Source organism: Tachypleus tridentatus, chromosome 10 (assembly GCF_004210375.1).
Source record: "Tachypleus tridentatus isolate NWPU-2018 chromosome 10, ASM421037v1, whole genome shotgun sequence".
Classification (NCBI taxonomy): Eukaryota; Metazoa; Arthropoda; class Merostomata; order Xiphosura; family Limulidae; genus Tachypleus; species Tachypleus tridentatus.
The window spans coordinates 36,477,902-36,501,891 of record NC_134834.1 but is presented as its reverse complement, the minus strand read 5'-3'; the positions used below and the strand labels follow the sequence as shown (position 1 = coordinate 36,501,891).

At 33.2% G+C, this 23,990-nt stretch overlaps 1 protein-coding gene across 10 annotated transcripts in view; it reads left to right on the top strand.

The window, feature by feature from the left end:
* LOC143229060 (xaa-Pro aminopeptidase 1-like) overlaps nucleotides 1-20,173 on the top strand; it is a 100,996-nt gene extending 80,823 nt beyond the window's left edge. For 9 of the 10 annotated variants that reach the window (XM_076460786.1, XM_076460794.1, XM_076460791.1 and 6 more), the window contains 2 exons: nucleotides 9,670-9,768; nucleotides 15,450-20,173. In XM_076460786.1, coding sequence (XP_076316901.1) covers nucleotides 9,670-9,768; nucleotides 15,450-15,569 — 219 coding nt within the window. In that variant the 3' untranslated portion in view covers nucleotides 15,570-20,173. The remainder of the gene's footprint in view (nucleotides 1-9,669; nucleotides 9,769-15,449) is intronic. The other variant, XM_076460788.1, reaches the window with a different exon arrangement.
* Nucleotides 20,174-23,990: the final 3,817 nt, after the last annotated feature.

Below are 23,990 nucleotides of genomic sequence, written 5' to 3'. Positions count from 1 at the left end.
ATGTAACAAGCTAAAAATATAATTAATATCATGTGAGTTTCTTCACATAATCTTTCATGAAAGAACACTACTTAACCCTTTCACAACAGGTTACAGGTAAAAAAGTTATTGCATTTCTTGACTCATATTCACAATTTTATTGAACTACTATTTTATGAATTTGTCATTAAGTTTGGAATCAACTTGTAGGCTATAATTCAAACTTTAATATCATATATGAGTTAATTTATTAATTTAAAAGAAAATATCAAAAGAACACAGCTAATGTTGATTTTAGTGAGTCATGTGGTATGTTGAATGCAACACTTTAAAATTAAATGTTTGTGATGTCAAAATACTAATTTTACAGTTTCGTACAAATTATAAACTCAAGTTACCAATATTAACAAGTTGGAATAGAAAAATGAACCATATCTTTTTCACTTTGTCAATATATGGCTTATGTACTGAATGAAATACAGTGGCCTCATTCACCTCTTTCCATTTTTTAAAACAGTCCTTTATATATACTTACTTCAATATATGCTGTGAATAATCAAGTGGCAGTTTTAGATTCCTCCTTAGTGTTTTTCTCAACCATTTTAATCTGTGAAAATGCTTATGCATTCTTTTGAACCAAGATTTCAAGAAGGTAAGTTATGTCTTTAGTCTGCTTGAAGTTTTATATTCTTTTTAAACCTAAATACATTATAGTTACTATGCTTAATAAATTATACTGGAATTCTGTGGTATCAGTATAGTTATTTATGATTTTTTGGTTATTCAACTCTTAAAAACCTGTTTGATATTCTCCACATGCAAAATTTTAAAAGGCTTAGCAGACTATACCCAGCAACAACCAAGTTCAAAGGTTGTAGCAAAAAGAGATAATTGTTTGCTTTACTTCTTGATTCATTGTTCTATATATTAAGAGAAGTTTATTAATTTATTTTTAAATAGTAATAATCAATATACATATGTAATGTATAATAATTAAAGTGAGACTATATATTACAAAATACTAGTCCACTAAAACACAACCAAGACAGGGAAGACTATTGGATAGGTAACATGAGTGCATGTTCACTGTGTTAATGCAAGTTATGTAATGTTAGCTAGGCATGACTGGAAAGTCAGTATAATAAAAAATAAATGTATATATAAATATGTAGCATTACGAGACTTAAGCTACTTAGACTGAATATATGTATTTTTGTGCAATTACATGTATCTTTTTTGTTAAATATGTAGTTGTTCTAGCATGAAAACAACAATTTGTCTGTTTCCTAATTTTTTTTATAATGGTTACAAGATTGGTCAAGTAACAAATCCCCACATAGTTAGAGTATAGAAAATAACAAAATATAAAATCTTACTGAAAACAAATATTTGAGATTTTTGAGACGAAGAATAGTTTTTTTTAAATCATAAAATTATTTTGCACTCAGACTACTAACAAAACAGACCTGATATTTTCACAAACAAATCTTTAATAAATTTTTTTTCATTAGAAATTTAATTCCTGTCTACAGGATACTTGTAATCTTTGCTAAAAGCCTATCACATTTTGTGAAAATACACAAAAGTCATAATGCAAATACTTAACATGCCAAATGTGGATAAGAACTCATTTATGTTGTACTGCACCCATTACAAAAGAGTTAAAGTAAATAAGCAGCTAAATTATCTGTTGAAAATAATTGTTGTTAACTTTAATGTGACAAAGCTAGTAAAGATTCTTCTCATATTGTGATATATATAATTCAGTTAAAATAAATTCACTCTTAATTCTATTAAAACAAACTGCAATATTTAGTATTTGGCAAGAAAATTTATAATAATGTTAGGTGACTTGCATTAGACAGTTAATTGAACAATTATAGTATCAATATATGTCTGTGAAATAAGTATTATAAAGTACATTATAATTCAAAGTTTTTTATTATCTAACTTTTTATTCCTTTAATTCAAATTCATTTTTGTTGTCACATGACCCACAAGGTTTAACAATTCTTACCTTATGTTTCTATAAATTGAATGGTACTGGACCTAAACTTTACATCTAATGTTTAAACACAAGCTAAATTTATTGCACTATTTAGGAATCCTTGTTTTAATTTTTGTTGAGTTAATTTTTAGAAACAAGAAATAAATTATTTCCAATGCCTGACAGAAGCTACCTCCCACATTCTATATTTAAACTTGAGATTTACATAACTTGTACTTATTTGATATATATATTTATGAACAACAGAAAAAGCTCATTTTAAATTGCAATCTCTTAATGGTTGTTTTAAATTTTGTATAGAGTATTCACTACCAAGTACATCAAACTGCTTTTAGCATTATTTCCATTCTTATCTTTAGCATTGTTTTTTACTTAAATACACATTAGTTAGATAGCTAAGTAGTATTTAGGTTTTACTTTTGTATTTTAGTTAATGATGTGCTATCGACGTTTTAAAATGCACATTTGAAAATTTTAATAATTTGTTTCACAAAGCCCAAATTTTAATTCAGTTCATGAGGCCTGAATTAGCATGCGAGTGTGAGAACATTTTGTTGCAGTATTTATTACCTGTAGGTGCCTATTAACATGTGTCAAGATAAATAGTAAATGCTGACAAAAAAGGAAACAGGAAACTAAACATTAAAGTAAATTGTATGTTAAAGTGTAAAGGCTTGCAATTATAAACATAACTAAAAGAAAATCATGTATGATAATTTGAAAAAAAATGAAATGTAGTGTATATTTTTTTTCTTAATGTTGGACTTTTCATTTCACTGTACATTGATAATAATAGCTACAGTTAGTAGTATTGTAGAGAAAAAGGAAAATAAAATGTAAAAATTTACTGAAAAACTTTTTTATATTCGTTATATAGGAGGTTCTAGAGGTTATGCAACTGAAATTTGAAATATGTAAGATGAAAAAAAGTATGTTTATATTTAACATGAACATTGCCTTGTACTCAAACTGTTCAAAGTCAGAATACAAATAACTACAATAAATAAATAATGAGTATTTGGTAGAAATACTTTATTAAAAAAATCTCTTCTCGTTTCCCCAGAACTTTCTATTTTGCTAAAATTAGCTGTAATTACACAGGAGTCCTGTTCAAGTAAATAGTTTAATGGTGTTACATATTGTTAAACTTTTATATGTTTATGTCCAGAAATTTTCAAAATTATAGTTAAATGAGCAAATAATGTGACATTTTAGATCAGTTTGAACCTTCAACTTGTACAACAAAACATCCTAAGAAGGGTAGGAATTTTTCTAGATATATATACACACACACACTTAATGAGAAGACTTCCAGCCTTTGAGGTTTGATTTCTTAGAAGAAGAAAACAGGTTTCAGATTCAAGGCATAAAAACTGACCATCTAAATATTTTTCTTGCATTTGTGAGTGTTACAGTTGCCATAGTGTTTGTGTAAGTGAAGAGGTTGGTAAATGTTTTTTTTTTATAATAAACAAAAATTGAAAAAAACCATTGCAGTCATGGGTAACATAAACATTTAAAAAATATAATGTGTTTTGAACTCCAATCTGGTGAATGTTGCAAAAGTCAGAAAGTAAGGTACTTGAGGAAGTTTGAGATATATTCTGATTCTGGGTAACATTCTGTATATTGTTCAAGACGCTAACTTTGTCTTGGTATTTTAGTAACCCTTGACTCTTAACAATCATTTGTCTAACAATAAAAAATAAAAGTTGACTTCTCCTTTCTATTCAGTTTCATGTGGGAACAAACATAACTTTGTGCACTGTTTACTTAAGTGACTTTTTGCATAAAGATTTCCTTTTGAAAAAACATCGTAAGTTAGAACAGTTACTCTAAACATCTACTAAAAAGTAAATTACTTCTTTTCGTCTAATAAAATTGGAGACCTATTTAAAATGCTTGTTTAACTAAATACCTTGTATACTCTTGTTTAACATATACTGGAAAATAAAGTGTTTATTATCAAGAAGTAAATTAATAATTGATTAAGATTGCCCTCAAGTTGATCTATGAGGTTGTTTTTAAAACTCTTGAGACTAAGGTTTTTTTATTGTTTTTCCACAACAAAACCCCCTAAAGGTGAATTCCTTTATGTGGTGAGGATACCTCTGGGAAAGGTACTGTATTTTTAGTTTACCTTCTCTGGGATCTGGGCAAACATCACCTTGGCCTTGAATTCCCATAGATGGGTGCCCCCCACTCCCTAGATCAATCAGCTGGTTCTGTTAGGCTAGGGTCAGTTGAGTACCAGAATTAGGCATTCTCAGTGGATGTTGTGGACATTGTCTGATATTGTTCTTTGTATATCATGCTCATAAAGCTCATTGAAACAGTGTACTTGTCTGGCATTGTAGTGCATCCCTTCATAAGACTGAACATGGTGGGTGGGGGGCAGCGGGCACTGAATCTTTTTCTTGTGGATCCTCCACCTCCAAATAAAAAGTAAACTGTAAAAAGCAATTAATTGGTAAGTGACCACATATGGAGGACTGTTCCATAGTCACCATCCAAGTCAATTTCTGTACCTCATTTTCTCATTTTTATTTCTAGCTGAAGATCTTTGAAGATTATTCAGAGAAAAATGAAATGCTACATACATTTTTCTGTTTTTTAATTTTAAACAGTTTTAGATGTCACAGTTGCCAAGGCTGATAAATGTCTATTTTTCTAACAGTAGAAAAATTGAAAAAACAACAACATTGCAGTCATAGGTAACATAAACATTAGAAAAAACTGTGTTTTGAGCCTACCTCCAAGCGTACTTTAAGGTACAGATATTTCCACTCTCAGTGATTTGGGCATTCTAAGACATATTGTCATGGTTCTTTGACATGTGCTTATTGTGGAGACAAAGACCATAATGCTTATGACAGTCAACTGGATCCTCACTTACATCAGTTGGGATGGTTTTCATCCTTCTTATTTTCAGTTTTGTGCCAAGTGGATGGAGGAGAAAGAAGTACAACATTTATATTCCATAAACAGAATTTCTTATCCAACTTCTCAGAAGTTGTTTTCCCCACTCCATCTCAAGCGTATTCTGCTGCACTACATCCCACTGCTACAGTGGGAGAGTAGATAAATCTTTCCATGATTCCAACAGAGTATTTTGCCCTCTGTAGATAAAAGAGTAGACAAGTCAACATGTAGTCTTGTCTCTGTCCCCACTGTTGCATCCAGTATCTGTTTGATTCTATCTTCTTCATACCTGTGAAGCAGAATGATTATTTCTACACACCTTCAGTAATTGGAATCTGCTTGTACTGACAGATGTGCCAATTGACCCAGGGTAGGTTCCTTGGAGGTCAATAGACCTTCTGTTAAAGACAAATGGCATGGTCACAAGCAGAAGGGTTCTCCACCCATTTCTCCTCCACCTAAACAAAAATGGTCACTTTGATACTGGGAACTGTAGAGGTTTTTGTTCTAATTTTGATGACATTAAAATAGTAATTGATTCCTATCATCTTGTATGTCTTTTCTGACAGGAAACATTCCTGAAACCTGATGATACTCTCACCTTTCAGCAGTTTTATTTACACTGTAATGACAGTTTGTGTGATGGACAAGGTTTTGAAGGGTGGCATTACTGGCTGATCAGCATGTAAATCCTCCTTGTCTGTGCTACTCAATACACTACCCATTAGTATTTCATTGGGTCATGTCATCACTGTTCTCTTTACCTGTCTTCTGGAAAGATTTATGATCAGTCAGACCTTAATGCTCTTATAGAACAGTTACCATATCCCCTATTCATCTTGGGTGACTTTAATGACACAATTTCCTTTGGGGTGGTGCTGATATTGATTGCTGAGGTCATTCCTGCTACCAGGTCAATGGTAGGTGTACATCCATTCGTCTCTCTTGATGACAAGAAACCCACTTGAAATAAAAATCGCCTCTCTTACTCTTTGATGGCCAAGAAGTTTCTAACATACAAAGCATTGCCAATACTCTTTGGGAGTGCTTTGTTTATCTTTGCAGTACCCCATTTTCTCCTACCCCCTCTTAGCCATCAAGTCTCATGCAGAGCAATCTCCCCTTTCTTTTCAGGCTGATTGTCTTTATGATTACAATCACCCTCTTTACATTGATGGAACACAAGTTCACTCCTTATCAGTTGGACCTCATGACATTTACTATGAGATGCTGCACCATCCTTCTCCTACCTCTCTTGCCCTTCTTCTGGTTGGTTTTAATCAGATGTAACAGCAGAACATTTTTTCCTGATGCTTGTTGCAAGGCTGTTGTCCTACCTTTTTCTAAGCATGGAAAAGTTCCCAAGATTCCTTCTAGTTATAGTCCAGTTGCTTTGACTAGTTTACTTTGTAAGGTCATATAGAGGATGGTTAATTCTCATCTTTTTTGGTTCCTTGAATCAAATAACATTTTCTTGCCCACCCAGTATGGGTTCCTTTCACAACACTCCACCACAGACCACCCGATTCGACTTGAAACCTTAATCAGAGAGGAAGTCTTCCTCAAGAAACAATTTCTTTTTTCTGTCTTCTTTGACCTTAAGAAAGTGTATTACAGTACTTGGAGGTACAGCATTTTGCAGGAATTCCATTCATGTGGGTTATGTTGCCACTTGCCTATTTTTATTTTTACTTTTTTAAATGATGGGCATTTCCAAGTCTGTGTGGGTTGCACCCTTTCACATTCTTTTATGCAGGAACTTGGAGTCCCTTGTGGCTGTATCTGAAATGAAAATCAATGCTATTATTTGACATTTTCATCCTACAGTTGCAAACAGTCTCAATGTCAATGACTTCCATGTCTCATGTTGGTTGTCAAAAAGGTGATTTTCTGAGTGGGGCTTGAAACTGTTCTCAGTATGTTGTTGAAATGGACCACAGAAAAGAGTTTTACTAATTCTTTCTCCAAACTTTTTCACATGTACTTTGGCCACCAATATGGTTTGGACTTTGATCTTAAGCTCAATCTCAGTGAAATTGTTCTTCACATGGTCCCTAAGGCAAAGTTCTTGGGATTTATCTTTGTCAGTATAAGCTTACTTTCATTTCTCATATTAAGCAGCTATGTGTAAAGTGTACAAGGGCACTGAACATTTTCCATATTCTCTCTTCCATCTCTTGGGGAGTAGATCATTGTTCTGTGATTGAGATTTATCATGCCCTCATTTGATCCAGAGATGGACTTCTGGTCTGTGTTTCTGCCAGTAACTCTGTTATTTACCATCTGGGACTTCGGCTCTCTGCGAAACTTCCTGCACTTCTTCAGTTCAGAGTTTCTACACTTAATCCCATGAACCTCCTTTTCTTCTCTGCCATTTGAAACTTTCTCTGCAATATGCTACTAAGCTTTGACCATTAACAAAGCATCCCATTCTGGGATAGTGTCTTCCTTCTTCAGTGGGCTTCTTTTGAAATAGATGGTATGCAATTCTTTCTTTTGACCTTCATATCCAGGTGCAGCTGGCTGAATTGGGTCTGCCATTTTCTGATATTGCTGTCTTCCATAACACTATGTAACAAAATTTTTACTTTTTCTTATTCCTGGGCAGAAAGTGTTATTTCCCAATTGCTTATGCCTAAAGTAAATGGAAAAGGCCTATTTTTATCTTCAAACTTTGCTTTTGTGACCTGGGAGCATATAACGAAAGCATGATAGGATATTATATTTAGGGGCTAATACGTGAAAGTGATTTACATTACAGTCGCAAATCTTAAAAAACTACTCACTTCTAAACATTTTTGTTCATTTTTGTATAACTTTAGTATAAATACATGTAAATATTGATTCATATGTTGTTTTATTCAGACTTTATGTAAATGAAAATGTGCAAATTTGCCCATTTTTTCATAGAAAATAGGTTAATTTCTGAATTTCATTATCCAGGTCATAAAAGCAAAGTTTGAGGGGAATAATGGCCATCTTCTGTACTTTTACAACATAAGCAATTAAGAAATAACACATACTATCCAGGAACAAAATGTGTGTTACATAGTGTATTCAGCCCATCCCACGATGACTAATTAGCATCCCCACTCCTGAATTTTGAGTCATCTGAGGAAAGCAGTTATACCCAAGTGAAAGTAATATCTTTTTGCTAAAAATTTTTCAAACCATTTATCTATTTCTGTTTATATGGATGGCTTAAAATCAGGTGACACTGTGGGCACTGTTGTTTGTTGTGGCTCAGTGCTACTTGCAGAATGCCCTCTACAGTTTTTGTGTTCACTCAAGTTGTAAGCCTTGGATCACATAGATGCTATGTAGTACACTGATGGTACTATTTACACTGACTTTCTTAGCTGTCTGTCAGCCCTGGAATCATTTAATGCCAGTTCTCATTGAAATTTAACAACTATCCCATTTTTGTTTTTTATGTTTCAGTCCAATTTTTTAAGATAAATGACCATATTGTATTCTCCGAAATAAGCTTACTGATACCACAGCTAAGTCTGTCTGTTTTTTTGACGTTATTACCATGCTTATTCCATATATACAGACTACAGGCTTCTATTTAAGGCTCACCTGCATGCCAGTTGATAGTTGGTTTTGGATAAACAACTGTTGCTCTTTAGTGATCTTGTTTCTACAAGGATCAGTAGGAAGAAGTTCTTTTGGCTAGGCTACACACAGATCATAGTTTTTAACTTGGCATTTTCTTTTATCTAGTACTGACCCACCAATTTGTAGTCTTTGCAATATTCAAGTCACAGTTGCACATATTTTACTGTTTTGTGATCGTTACGTTTTCAAAGAAGTTTATCCCAGATGTTAGATGGTATCATAGGTGATGGTGATACTGTCCAACTTATAGTTTTTAAACTTTTATGGGCTTTTTAATGCTATTTAAGTCTGCTTTTTACCTGATTTTCAGTCTTCATTTTTAATGTGATATTACTTTACATTTTATATTCTTTTACTTTTGACAATTTCACTGGTTGATAAGCACAGCTAGATAGCCTTTTGTTTTGAGCTAAAAAATGCCGTGCCAACCACAAGAAGGAGTACTCTTAAAGCTATTGAGCAGTATTAGTTCAATTGTCCAACATTAATGCCTTATTTGTTGGTACACATGCATAAGCTTTACAGTCTTAAACTATAAACACATTGTAACATTGTTAAAAACAGTTATAAAAGTTATTAGTTCTTCTTGCTCAACAATACATCAACATAATGAATATGTAAGACAGTCAGTCTTTCATGTATCAAACTATATAATTCTTACTAAATCTGAAACTGAACTTCTGATAAAAAATACTTTGTTTATTGAAAAATCTCTTCCTTCCCTTAATAATACACAATATTCTTACAACTTACAATTGTCCTTGGTTAATTTTTATTATTTATGTATTTGTTATTGTAATCAGAATTTAACATTTCTCAAACCACCATGTATATTATTATGAGCTTATGATGCACACTGATATTTCAACATTTCCTCACAATTCTACCAAACTTTATTTAACGTAGGATACCCCTAAGTACACAATTCTAAAATACTCCATTAGAACAGTAGTATCAGTATTTTATGGTATTTCTTACAAAAAGTTTTAGACTAGTTAGTGATGTCACATTTTGTTACTTTTAAAAGTTTCAATTAAAGCCTACTTTAGCTTTATTTACAATTCAATTTGTGAAGTTTCTTTTATATGTAAATTTTAGCATACAGAAGTGCTTAGAGATGTAAAATTTTTTCTTTGTAGTATAACTTTAGAAATCAGGGTTTCTTGACCTTTGAGCCCCTTACTTTGGTGCCCATTCAAACAACACTTTTAGAGCCTTCTATGCTCTCTGTACAGGAGGTAAGGACTGTTTTTTTCTGATGTATTTTGTGTTATTTTTTCATATGGTTGTAATGCATTTTACATAAATAGTAGGGTTATTTACTAATTATGGCAATTAACTCTACAAAAAAGAAAGAAAAGGAAAGTTAGTCACATATCATGACTTTTATTTTCAAGATGTAATTAAACAACTTTATGATCCATATTTGTTAATAAGCTTGGGGTCAAAACAAAAACATTTATAAATCAAATTTTTGTCTTAACAAAGATTTTTTTAAATTGAAATAAATATTTAAATAAATTCTCAATCTTCACTTTTATGTCATCTGTGCTCCAAGTTACCTGTTTTAGATTTTTTAATCACTCTTATATTACGTTTTGAGTGTGTCCAATTAATTTGAAACATACTGTAAACATTGACAAATTAGAACGTACAATCTTCTTGCTTTAATTAATTGTACAAAAAATATCAAACCTACTTGACATAGCTTTCAAAAATAAATAATTATTTCTGACATTGCTGTTTCATTGTTTATAACCAACAGAAATAGCAGTTGCTTTTTTATTACAAGAATGGTATTTCATTTTGTCACTCACAAATAGTTAACCCCATTTTCATTCTTTGCAATTGTGTTTTTTTGTTCAAAGAATCTCATTTAACAGAGCTTTTTAACTTACTTATAGCTTACTTAGAAAGCCAGTTGAATTATAGTAATTTTGAGACATTCAGTTCTGGTGTCAGATATATTTTTGTATTCTAAAAATACAAAAGGAAATTTACTGATTTTTTAGAAGAGCAATATAATATGAAAAAATCTATCTGTCACAAAGTAAGCAGTTGAGTACATATTACTGAAACCAGAATTGCTGCTTGTTATGTATATGTGTATTTCTAAAAAAGGAACTAAAATTAAAACATCAGAAACTTATTAAACAAGATAAGAAAAAGTAATTGGAAAAGATTACATGAGAACATTTTACAAGACCAACTTAAGATGTGGTTAATTACTCATTATGTTCTTGGATGAAGTATGAAAGGTGTTGAAAAGTAATAAAATTAAAATGTGAAAAGGTTGAGGCTTATATATGAGAAAACTGCTCGTGTAAAATATTTTCTCAACCCAAACGAGCCGTTTGTGCATATATATTTCTCTACAAGTGGGTTTTCTCAACATCACTGATTATTAAATCTGAGGCTGTTAGGATAAATAATTGTAAGTATATTACAATATTTATTCATTATAGAAAATAGTATTGGTTTTCTTTCATATTTTTTATTTTACACTACTGATGATTTACCTACTGTTAATGTAGGGTAGAGAAAGTAAAACCAAACTAAGCTTTTCCCCAGTTGTCTGGAAGTAAATTTCAAGGTCACTTCCAGTTATTTGGTTAAACATGCATAAACCTATGTACAAACCAGTTAAGTCTGTACCTATGATGATGGTGTCTTTACTGATGAAATCATAGTTGTTAATAAACGAAGTATTTGTCAAATGTGAATTTGTCTTTGGTTTTCCTTGTTCTTGTATTAATTATAAATTTTTCTGAAAAATAACTAATGTTCATTTAGAAAGTTTTAGAGGTTATGCAATGAAATGTGAAGGATGTTAAGATGAAGATTTTTTTCTTAGCATTAAAATCACTTTGCATTCAGACTGGCTCAGTAAAGGCATCATAAATTCACTGACTAATCTCAAGTAAAAAAATATGTTATTAAAAAGCATCTGTTTTTGTTTATAATAGTGACTTATAGTGTTTATAATAGTGACTTTTATAAGTCACTGACTTATAGTGTTTATAATATTACTAAGAGTCTGTATTATATATAGTTTTCCATAGTTGGTACAAGATCAGTAAGAATAACTGAACTCGTATAGAGTTGCTGCATTTTACGTATATAGCTGCATTACAGGATAATTGTGTGAATTAGTTCATTAACTCTTTAAAGCTATTGAGCAGTATTACTTTCAGAAGAATTCATAAAACAATTATTTCTTACTCCAGGTGTTAGGATTGAAGAAAACAGTTTAACACAAAGATATGATACCCTGCAACCAAAGCTCTTTCAAAACATGGACCTTTCTTTTTCAGCAAAAGTGCTTAGGTTATAGGGTATTTTATTTGCTACTACTCTTATTAAAGGAAATTTTTCAAAAGCGCTCTGCATTAGCACAAGTATTTTACCAAGATCACACTACAATCTGTAGTTTGCCAACATTCCTCAAAAATTTAGAAACTACTTTATTAATTCTGCTGTGATCCATAAAAGAAAATTAATATAACTTGAAAAATATACATTAATAAATAAAATAAATTACATACCGTAAATTCCGGCGTATAAGTCGACGTGGCGTATAAGTCGAGGTCTATAAGTTTGGCCTAAAAATCATGATTTTGACATGTACCTGCCGTATAAGTCGACCCCCTTCTCTGGCTCAAATCGCTTGGTCGGAATATTTCAGTCGGCATCAGCGGCGAGGTGTAGCTAAGGAAGTGATATTCAATAATCAACTGCGTCATCAGCAGACTTTGTCAGACGGCGCCATTTTCAAGAATTCTTATTATCCGCTGTGACTAGCTACGCCTCGCCTCTGATCGGCATAAAAATGACAGATTTGCACTTTATACAATAGAGAGCAAAAGTTCTGTCACTACGTTTTCTGAGAATTCATTTTTGCTGACTCATTCGTGCGCTTCGCCGCGCTTTCACTCACGTGACGTTTTGTTTGCCAAAGTAAAGTGAGAAATTTGCGTTTATTGGCCAACATGACATGCTTGCTCGACAAATAAGGCTTTCACTAAAAGAAGAAGTGTCACGTTTTATGCACCTTACGGTATTCCAGTCTAGACAAATTTATTGATTTTCTTTTATCTGGTGTGTCTAACCTTGCTACGCTTAGCTAGGAAATTAGCTGACCAATCGGCTCCCGAATGAATTTTTAACTGTCTATTCAGTTTCAATTTCCAGTTTCAAAATGTCAGTTACAAATTTCAGTGACAAATTTTTAAATAATTATAAATCGTTAAACAAGCAAGATGTCCAGTCAACCACGAAGAAGGATGAAATATGATGCAGCATTCAAGATAAAAGTCGTTCAAGCAGCCAAAGACAGTAGCAACAGCGCAGCAGCTCGGCACTATTGCATAAGTGAAAAATTGGTCAGAGATTGGAGGAAGGCAGAAAACACTCAAAGAATTGCCCTTAACCAAATGTGCGAATCGTGGTCAAAATCAAGAAAAATGGCCAAGATTAGAGAAGGAAACAGCGACATTGGTGTTATCTGAACGTCAATGTGGCAGAATCGTAACAAGAGCCCTTATCCGACTGAAAGCTTTACAATGGGCAGCTAAGAATAAAGAAGACAGCATGGATTTTAAGGCAACAGTCAGTTGGTGTTCTCGTTTTATGCATCGTCATGATCTGGTCTTTCGTCAAAAGACAAAAATTGCTCAACAGCTACCGAAAGATTTGGACTACAAGATCACGCAATTCCAGACCTTCGTCATCAATCAAAGAAAACGAAATGAATACGATATGGCTCACATTGGAAATATGGACGAAACGCCCATGTTTTTTGATGTCGTCGGCAACACTACAATTAACAAAAAAGGAGAAAAGACAGTTCTGGTGAAGACCACAGGGCACGAAAAGCAACACTTCACCGTCGTATTGGCCTGCCTCGCCGATGGAACGAAACTGCCGCCTATGATAATATTTAAAAGAAAAATGATGCCAAAAGACAAGTTTCCGCCAGGAGTCGTGGTTCATTTACAAGAAAAAGGATGGATGGACGATAGTGGATGTGTCAAATGGATTAACGAAGTGTGGGCCCGTCGGCCAGGCGCCATGCTTAAACCCAAATCGTTGTTAGTGTGGGACATGTTCAAGTCACATTTAACGGATACTACGAAAAAAGCATTAAAATCGAAAAAAACAGATATGGCGGTGATTCCAGGTGGATTAACATCTGTACTGCAACCTCTGGATGTATCGTTAAATAAACCATTTAAGTATTCTATGCGCACCAAGTGGAATGAGTGGATGGCATCGGGTCAAAAAACTTACACTGCCGCCGGAAATATGCATGCTGCATCTTTGCCTACAGTGTGTCAGTGGGTAAAAGATTCCTGGGACTTAATTGATCTAAAAATCGTTGTCAACTCATTCAAAAAATGCTCATTTACCAATGCGATGGACGGTACGGAGGATGATATGTTATGGGAAGAGGATGACGATATCCCCTCATCATCAGTGGAGCATGACATTATTCCAGAAGAGGATCCTTACGATGACCATTTGAATGGTGAGGAATGGGACTTTGTGTTTGATCGATCTCATGTTGAGTAGGATTACTAGTATTTTACTATTTTATAAATAAATACCTATATGTCATATCATATAATTTTGATTTGCGATGGTTTTCTCGAATCTGAATTTACTAGAATTCATGTCATGAAAAAATCACCGCCGTATAAGTCGAGGATGGATTTTTAAACTTGAAATTTGGTGTTAAATTTTCGACTTATACGCCGGAATTTACGGTACATGTTTTTTTCAGAACATACTGATGTTCTCTGTCAGTAAGAAATATAAAGATGTTAATAAGTAAAAATGATAACAAAAAAAAATAAACACTAGGAATGCTTCAACATGCTAGGGAAATTATCAGTACCATCAAACTGAAGATCATTCAAACTAAATTTTCATTTTGGTTCACTAAGTCATTGAGCACTTTGCTTTAGAGAAGTGCTATAGATGTTGTGACTGCTTTTGAAAAGATTAACTTGATGAAAGGTCAGGTTAAGGAGGTTGAATCAAACCCAGAAGAGGAGTGTTGCTGTATATTTAATAAGATGGGAAAAATGGCCCCACTCTCAGCACTGGATCAAATACTGAGAAGGTGCAGAAATATTCTGTGGAACAAAGTAGAGGCAGAGCTAGCAGTAGAATATTGGAGATGAACTGTTTTTGTTCCCTGTCTGGACAGTTTGATTTTTGAACTCTTGGCCACATTTGGTCAAGTATCAACCCATGCCATGGGCAAGATTTGTCCACAACTTGTAAACATCAACACACCTTGTGAAGGAAGATGGGCTGATATGAAATGATATTATGCCAATGACCTCCTGGCTTTGTTATCATTTGATCAAGAGGTGAGTCTTTGGAAATCTTATTAGGAAGGAGAATCAGAAAAACCTTGAACTATAAAAATCACTCTCTTCTGTGAATGTAAAGTTTTTTTCCAAATATTGCTTCCATTTTGCAGCTATTGTTTCTTCAACTGGCCACAAATGCAACTGTAGAATAAGCAAATTCAACTCTCGAGCAAATCAAAAGTGATTTGCAGAGTACAGTGAAAGAAGATTGTCTCAAGACTTGATCACTACTCAATATCTATAAAGATATTCCACTGGTTGACAAAACTGTTGATATATTTACTACTTGGCACCCACAAAGGATGTTTGTAAATCTGTTGAGAGACAAGGCACTCACTGTAAGCAAACTTTGATTTATTCATGTTGTTACCATTCAGTGAGCTCCTCTTTTTCATAACATTTCTGGATAGACCCCTGTATGTATGTGTGTATAAAAAATGACATTGTATTTGTTAATCACAGTCAATGAGGACTAATCAGAGATTAATTATTTATAGAAGAGAACTTGTGCTAATATAAATTTGGGGTTGTATTTTCAGGTTGACTGGTTGGACTCGTATCATGGGCTTTGTAGAGATAAGGTGGGTAAGGCTCTAGAGGAGCAGGGAAAACATGGTGCACTTCAGTGGTTATTAAGAGAGACCCAGCCTCTTGGGTAGAAAAAGCTACCTGTTACAGAAACATGTGATCAGGATTTTCTTTATTATTACAAAGAACTCAATAAGTATTAAAAAATATATAATTCAAAATGTATACAAATCAGTGTGCCCATGATTTTAAATTTAAAACATTGATCTTGTTCAGAAACAGTTGTTCAGTTTTGTTTTAAACAAAACATGATGTTAATGTACTTCAGTGTTCTGACTTGTTTTAAGCAAAGTGTAGGTCGTGTGATAACACAGTGAATACTGTTTGATGTTATAGTCTGTTGATCGAGTTCACTTTATAGAAATTCAAAGTAGACAACTGATATGTTTGTCTTCCAGTTTTAATATAAAAGTTATGTTTTTCTAATGTACATATAAATTCCTGTTGACTTGATTTATTACCAGTATCTTGTTAAGAGTATTATCTTCAAAATATGTTTCAAAACTAAATTTTCCCTGAGAAAATAGAATTGCAATGGAAAATAAATCCATGTTATTTTGCATTCATAATAATATTTTTCTGAATTCAAATTAATTAAGTAAATTAGTGTTCCAAAAGCTACCTAAAAATTAATGTTTTAGTATTAACACATTTTTCTGTGATTCTATGATAAATTTGATTCCTGTATCAAAGAACAGTTCTGATCATTTATGCTGTTAAGTAGGTATACTTTTAAGTTGGAAATTAATTCTTTATCTTCACCAGTTTTATTTACTGTTGGCTTGATGGTGTAAATGACACAGCAATCTTTATGCTATGATAGTTGCACAACTGGACAACTAGACCTTGCAACTCAGTTGCAGATAATGTTTCAAGATAACAGTAGTATAACAATGTTGGTATGAAAGTTAAAACACTACAGTTACAGCATTGTAAACTCTATATTAGATTCATTCTTGAATTTAACCTCAGTACAGACATCCACTTTATTCCCTGAACTGATTCATATTAAGATTAAAAGCTAAATTATATATACATATATTCTTTTCTCCTTTTGCATAATGATAAAGACCTGAAGTTTTTCTAAACCTGTGGGACTTACTTGCAGGATCTTGTAGATCAGTCTGGCTCTCAGTGAACCAGAGACTAAAATGTATCATTTAGCACACTTGCAGAGACTGGTTTGAATTGCTAATGGATGACGGCTTTTTCTGGTAAGAAAGTTTATATATATCAGTGCTTGCAGTTCTTGCTAAATTTCTTTTTTCAACCAACTATTCCACCTTATGGATCTTCTCTTTGAAAAGCTCTGTTTCTTTCAGTGGAAAATATTTTCTGAATATCTGTTGAGATGCTATTTTCTGACCTTTTATTGCATTAACAAACTATTTTATTTTGATTTTAATATTGTTTCTAGTAATAAACTGTGATCCTCTCATAATATCATATACTAATTCACAAATGTTTGTGTTCTGTTTAAAACTACACACAGCTTAAATACTATTTAAAGTTTTCAGGAATTGTCTTGCTCTAAATATATTTGGTAGTTCTACCTCATCCACTTTAAAAATGTACTGTTTCCTAAAAGTCTGTTTCAACTGATTTTATCAATCATTACTATTTTTGCTGCTTTCGAGTTAATGTTTCGCTAGGCATCCAGTTTTTTCTTCAATTCTCAAGTGTAACCATGCATCATTCTGTATCAATGTTCACCATTGCATATTTCTACTTACAGTATAAGGTAAAATTGAATTTTGTGACACAAAAGCACTCTGATTTTCTTTTTGTATTATTTATTTGATCTCGCTATTTTGGAACATAAGTAAGAATTATTTTGTTACAAATATTGTTCATGGCATTTTTCCAATTTTCAATAAGTTTTTGCTTTTAAATCTCATCCATCAGTTTAGTAACAAATATACTAGCTTTTATCTGATACTAATCTACTGTGTACATATCAGTAGCTAGTTATGACAGAAATACTGTTACATTTTACTAGGAGTAATAATCTTTATTGGAATAATAGTATCAGTAGCTTATAATAAGATACAATACTGACCAAAAAATCTTGTACATTATAAAGGATGCAATAATCATGCCGCAGAAATTACTGTTACATTTTAGCAGTTGTCGCAACAAATATTGTTATATCATTTTCTAAATCAAACATATCAAGGTTGTAAAATAGCAGTGAACTTGCGAGAGTGAAAAGCTAGTATCATTGTATTAATTGGAAAGTGAAAGATAGACTTCAAATACAAATTCTTAGCTTTTTTTACCATTATAATTGGAACAATACAGATGAATTGTGAAGAGGGTTAAAAAGATAAATCATTACATGGATAAAACAAATAAGGATTCAAGAACACAAAGTATCTTTTTACAAACAAAATGTTGATTTTAAGATAAAGTGTCCAGTTTTTATAATGTTAAGTAATTTCTTTTAAGAAAATTAGCTATCTAGTAATTATGACGATTATACATATATTGCATTGTTATAGATTTCATGTTAAAGTGTTGTTTTGATATAAATGTTTGCATAGCTCAGTAGTAGTATCTTAAAAGCTAAACCTTTTCTTTTTATTAACATTATTAAACCAAAGAATAAATTAACAGCATTAATGCTGTATGTTCTGGAAACTCCTACAGAAATATATGACCACTGTATAAGTAAAAGACATTTCAAAACACAAGACATATACACTCCATTTTATGAAGCCTACTATCATTGTTTTAGTTTTCTCTTGTCTAGGGTTACAGATGAGAGGTTAATTTTACAAAACCACTTTAACATCATGACAGATGGTAAACTGAATAATGGATTGGGCTTCATGTATAATTTTTAATATCAAACTAAAGCATCATCAGGTGTTAACTAGTTAGTTATAATTATTAAATAAGCTTCTTAAGTTATTGCTTATTTTATCTCTATTTTGATTGTAGTAGTATCACATATCATTTGAATGCATTGTTTAAATCATAGAAAAAATGTTTATAAGCTAATCTTTGTGACTAGCTTAAATATTACTGCTGTAGGACAAATGTCAAAGTATGCATAAATCCCACATATAACAAATGATGTAGTGTATACAGTGTGGACATTAGTACATCATATGGAAAAATTAAAAATGTAGATTTCTTCAAAGACTTCACAAAATGGTGGACATATTGTTTTAATTAACAGCACATTATTGGAGTTAAATGCTATGTATATTTATGCTGTTGTAAACAGCAGTGGTGACTTTTTTTATATATGGTTTTAACCAAATTAATTTTATACTGTGATTTTTGCTTGTAACTTTTTAAATATTTCTCTATTGTTCTTTCTTATGATGTGCAAACTGAGTGTCTCAGAAATGTCCCACAAAACAATAATCTTATTAGATGTTAGAATTAAATATACATTCACAATAGAGTAATGTTTGCAGAATATGATAGATAAAAAAACAACAACAAATATAATTAAGGCTTTTAGTGTCAATAACTAATAGAACAGTACATATCTTTATAATAAAACATTTTAAATACAAATATTTCTGCTAATATTTTCCAGTGCACAAGAAAACCAGATATACACACATTATGGGTTCTAGATTAGGAGAGTTTGAAGGGAAAATACTGCTGTTTTTCTCATACTAACAGTAGGATAGAATAAAAACAATTATCTATTCACTATACCTATGCACATCATATCTTACCAGAAAAAGCTGCATCTGTTCATTGTAGGGATGTAACTGATTCTTATATCTAATAAAATGTATTTTAGACTAGTTTAGTTCTATAAACACTTAATAGTTTGCATAACTGAGAATACATTTTCTGAATGCACTTTATCATTGTTGCTTAATTTGTTTGTGAAGCGTGTTGTCGCACATTAGAAGTAATTTAGTGCATCAAGTTTCATTACTTTCTTAAATGAGGCAACTTCTTCCTAAAATTTCAGTGATGTTTATGTCTCAATGTTTTCAGTAAAACACAGGTACCCGATACTGTGTAACTTTAAAGATGTTTTTTGTAAGGAATACTTTTCTATACTTCATTAAATAGCCCAAAGAAACTTGATGTTTTTCTCTTCAGTTTTGCTCAGTCTACAGTTATTGAGGGTTTATGTGCTGTTGACATAAAGTATGCTTTGCAGTTTGGTACTATGAATCAACTGTTAAAACTGACAGTTAAGTTCTGCTATTTGGTAAAAAAGAGTAGCCAGCACGTATTGTTGACTAGCCGTCTTTCCCTCTAGTTTTTCGGAAATCTAAGCCTTGAATTAACATCTAGTTTTCTGCCATTTCTTCATTTTTAAAAACAACTTTCTTTGTTGTCTATCTTTTGGATTTTCTTGTGCACTGGAACAAGCTGATAATCCTTGTTTGTTTTTGATTTGTGTATTTTGCATTACAAAATAACTGTTATCCAATCAGAATTTTTAATAGCTCAGTTTTCACATATACTACTCTATTCTACAGTTTTTTTTAAAAAAATTACAAGGTAGTGATAGAACATAAATTATAGCAGTAGCAAAGTATTTAGACAGGAATTATAATAAAACTATACAGTCAATACACCATAGTCTATGGGTAGTTTGTTTTTTTTTTTGCAAAAATGTTAAGTAATCACATTTGCTGTAATCAGTCTTGTACAAGTTCACTGTTCTGGTGTATTAAAATTATTGACAGGGTATGGTGGTATTCATAATGTTCTGTACATTTCACAAACAGCCCAGTTTTAAAATTATATCTAATAACTGTTCTTTTAACTAGAAATGTAGTTGAATTCATTACAAAGTCAAAATTGCCTTTAATGTGACTGCAATATATTTTTGAATAATAACAGGTACAAATAGTTACATAGATAATATTTTTACTTGGAAATTCAAACAGTAACCAACCTTCAGCCTATGCACTATAAACTGGAAATAAAATGGCAAACATCCACTTTTTGCAATTTTCAATGAAACAAAGATGTTTCACAACCTGGATTCTTATAAATTCTGAATACGTTTTAAAGCATATCCATAAAACCACTATGAACTTTACAATACTTAAATCCCACAACTTATATCAAAGTTAATTTGTTGCTAGATCTCTAAGATGTTTCATCAAAAAACAAATAGCATTATTTAGTTTATTCTGAAAAAACAGTAGCATGGAGCAAAAAGTCTTAGTTACAAGTTGTGGCCTTTTCAAATTAAATAATAATGAAATACCCATACAGCTTCAGAGCTAGAAAGGTGTAGACCAGTTTCCACATGCAATGAAAAAAACAAAGGGAAATTGTGATTCTATAACAATCATCTTCAATGAATGCAAGCTCTTCACCCGTGTTATGTAACCATTTTTGAGCAATAAGCCATAGTTAAAGGATTATCTTGAAACAGTATATTCCAAGCAAATTTGAAAACGTGGCATAAAAATTAGCGTGCGACATATCAAGATGGATTCATGTATGTGGGGAGAGGACCTCACAAAGAAGGTTCTGTAATTTCAGTTTACCTCCTCTAGGATCTGAACATCTATCCATGTTTGCTGTGCATGGCAACCTGTAAAGAGGAAAAAGAAGATCCTCATGGTTATGGGCACCACTTTGGGCCTTGAATTCCCAAAGTCCATAAGGAAGCTGCACTCAGGATTCATCTTGGTGGAAACATCTTTACTACAACACACCCAACTTCTGAGGAAGTCAAGGTAGCATGGGAAGTAACCTCAATGGGTACATGCTCAGTGCTCTTTGAATTCAGGAGGAGTTTGGTGTTATTGTTGAGAAGAGTTTGAGAAACCTTCCTAACTCAAGGAGTGTCCTGCAGTGTGCCAAATCTTCGCTCGCAAAGGCAGGATTTTGATGCCTACTAATGTTCTGATTTTGACTTTTACATCACAATGTCCACCAACCACACAGAAGGCAGATTATTTGAACTGTAAGATATGGCTATACATTCCCAACCCTCTAAGTTGTTTCTGGTGTCAGGGGTTCAGTTACTCTAAGACATCTTGTTGGGATGGCAAAGAGCACAGCATCTACAAATGCAAACTGGAACCATACTGAGTTAATTGTAATGGTTCACACCCCTCGTATTCTAGTTCTTGCTCTTAGTTGTAACACTTGAAGATTATGAACAATACCCAGAGGATTGTAATTTAGTGTCCCTTACTCCATCTCAGACATTCCATTCCATTGCCATAGTGGGAGTGCAAGCACATCTCTCCATTACTCTAACAGAGTTGTTTGCAAAATGTCTGAAGAGCCTTTTGTTCTCCATGGTTAAAAGACTTCACGAGTATGTCTACTTTCATCTCTGTCCCTGCCATTCCTTTCAGCAGTTGCCCAGGTCCATCTTCTCCAACATCAAGATGCAAAACGATTATTAGTTCACACCCTCAGCTGCTGGAATTATTCACAGACTACTCAGCCCAGGACAGAATCTATGGAAGCTGTAGCCATCCATGTTTCCTTGGGTCATACCATCACTATCTGTTCTCTCTCCTTGTCTCCTGGACAATTCTATGATCAGTCAGACCTTGAAGCTCTCATTGAACAGTTAATACCTCCCTTTACTATCCTGGGGGATTTTAATAGACATAATCCCCTCTGGAGTGGTACTGATGTTGATGGAAGTTATTGTTCCATGGATTCTCTTTTCAATACTGGTTTATATGCTTATTTTCATGCACCGAATCAGTCTTTTTACTGCTGTTGATCTCTCTGTCTGCTCCCCTTCACTTTTCTTGGAGAGTTAACAGTAACCCATGGGACAGTGATAATTTACCTATCATTTAGAGAGCCTGGAAGTGGGTGATGCCACCTGACCTATATGCCTCAATAAAAGCTGGACCAAGCCAACTGATCCTCCCTTCATGCTCTGTCAGAACTTGATCCTACCATTGTTTCTAAGCCATTGACGGATGACTGCATGGAAGTAATGACGGACTGTATGGTCCAGGCAGGTGCTCAGTGTTTTCCTAAAACTTGGACAAGTTTCTTCATGGTGGCATGGAAGGCTCAAAAACAGACCTGGGATAGTTTTTGTAGGTATCCCACAGTTTTAAACCACATCACTTTTTAATGAGCCCATGTACATGCTCAGCAGATTAAACATCAAAGCCAGAAGGAATTTGAATTAAGTACACAGCTAGCATCTCTTCTACCACCAGTTCCAAAGTCATATAGGACAAGATTAAGTAGGTCAGTGGGCAGCATACTTCTGCCCCCTTTTGATCTTGCTCACTGATGGCCAGGAAGTTGTTAAAGCCCAGAACATTGCTGTTATTGTTGTGCATCTATGCACTTCTGCTTCATCCTCCACCTTCTTAGCTATCAAGACTCAAGCAGAGAGGTTGCATCTTTCCTTTCGAGCTGATTGTCTCTATAACTATAATCACCTCTTTACACTGGTGGAATTCAAGCTTGCTCTTCAGTGATCTAGCCGTATATAAGCTGGACCTAATGATATTCATTACAAGATGCTGCTTCATCTCTCTCCTGCCTCTTTTGCTACTCTACTGGTTGTTTTTAACTGGATCTGGCAAGAAAATCCTTTCCTGATTCTTGGCACCAAACTATTATCCTTCTTTTTCCAAGACCAGGAAGGATTCAAACTCCTTCAAACTACCATCCAATTGCTTTGACAAGCTGTCTCTGTAGGATCTTAGAGAGAATGGTTAATGCTTGTCTTCTTTGGTTCTTCAAATCAAACAACCTCCTCTCACTCACACAGTGTGGGTTTTTGGCAACAGTGCTTCACTGTGGACCATCAGAATAGACTTGAAATGTTAATCACTGAAGCCTTTCTCGAATGATATCTTATTTCTGTTTTGTTTCTTTTATCTTGAGAAAGCTTGTAGGTATGGCATTTTGCAAGACCGCTACTCATATGGGTAGCATGGCCATTTGCCCATTTTTTCAAAATTATTTTAATGGACCAGCAATTCCATGTTCATGTGGGTTTGACACTTTCCCTCAGGGCTGTGTCTTGAGTGTCACACTTTTTACTATAAAAATTAATGTCATTACTGGACAACTCCCCCCTCCAGTTGCAAACAGACTCTGTGTCAACAACTTCCACATGTGTCATTCATCAAGCGTGAGGTTTATTGATTGGCAGCTACAGACTGTCTTCAATCATTTACTGTAGGAAAGGGTTTTACCTTTTTTCTCTCTTAAACAATTTGCACGCACTTTTGCCACCAACTGAATATTCACCCTGATCCCAAGCTCTATCTTGGAGAAGTTGTGCTTTCTGTGGTCTCTGAGGCAAAGTTATTGGGGCTTATATTTTAGCTTAAGCTGACTTTCATTCCACATGTTAAGGAACTGCAATTTGTGTTAAATTGCCTCCCAAGATGAGAAAGGAAGATTCAACTACTCAGTAAATTAATTAAGGTCTGTCTGATCAATTTCCCTATGTTCAAGAAGGTGAAAGAGAGAACACAAAATCAGTGTATTACCATCAGACATGAATGAATACAATTTCAAGTAGTGGGTGGCAGAAGTTGGCCAAC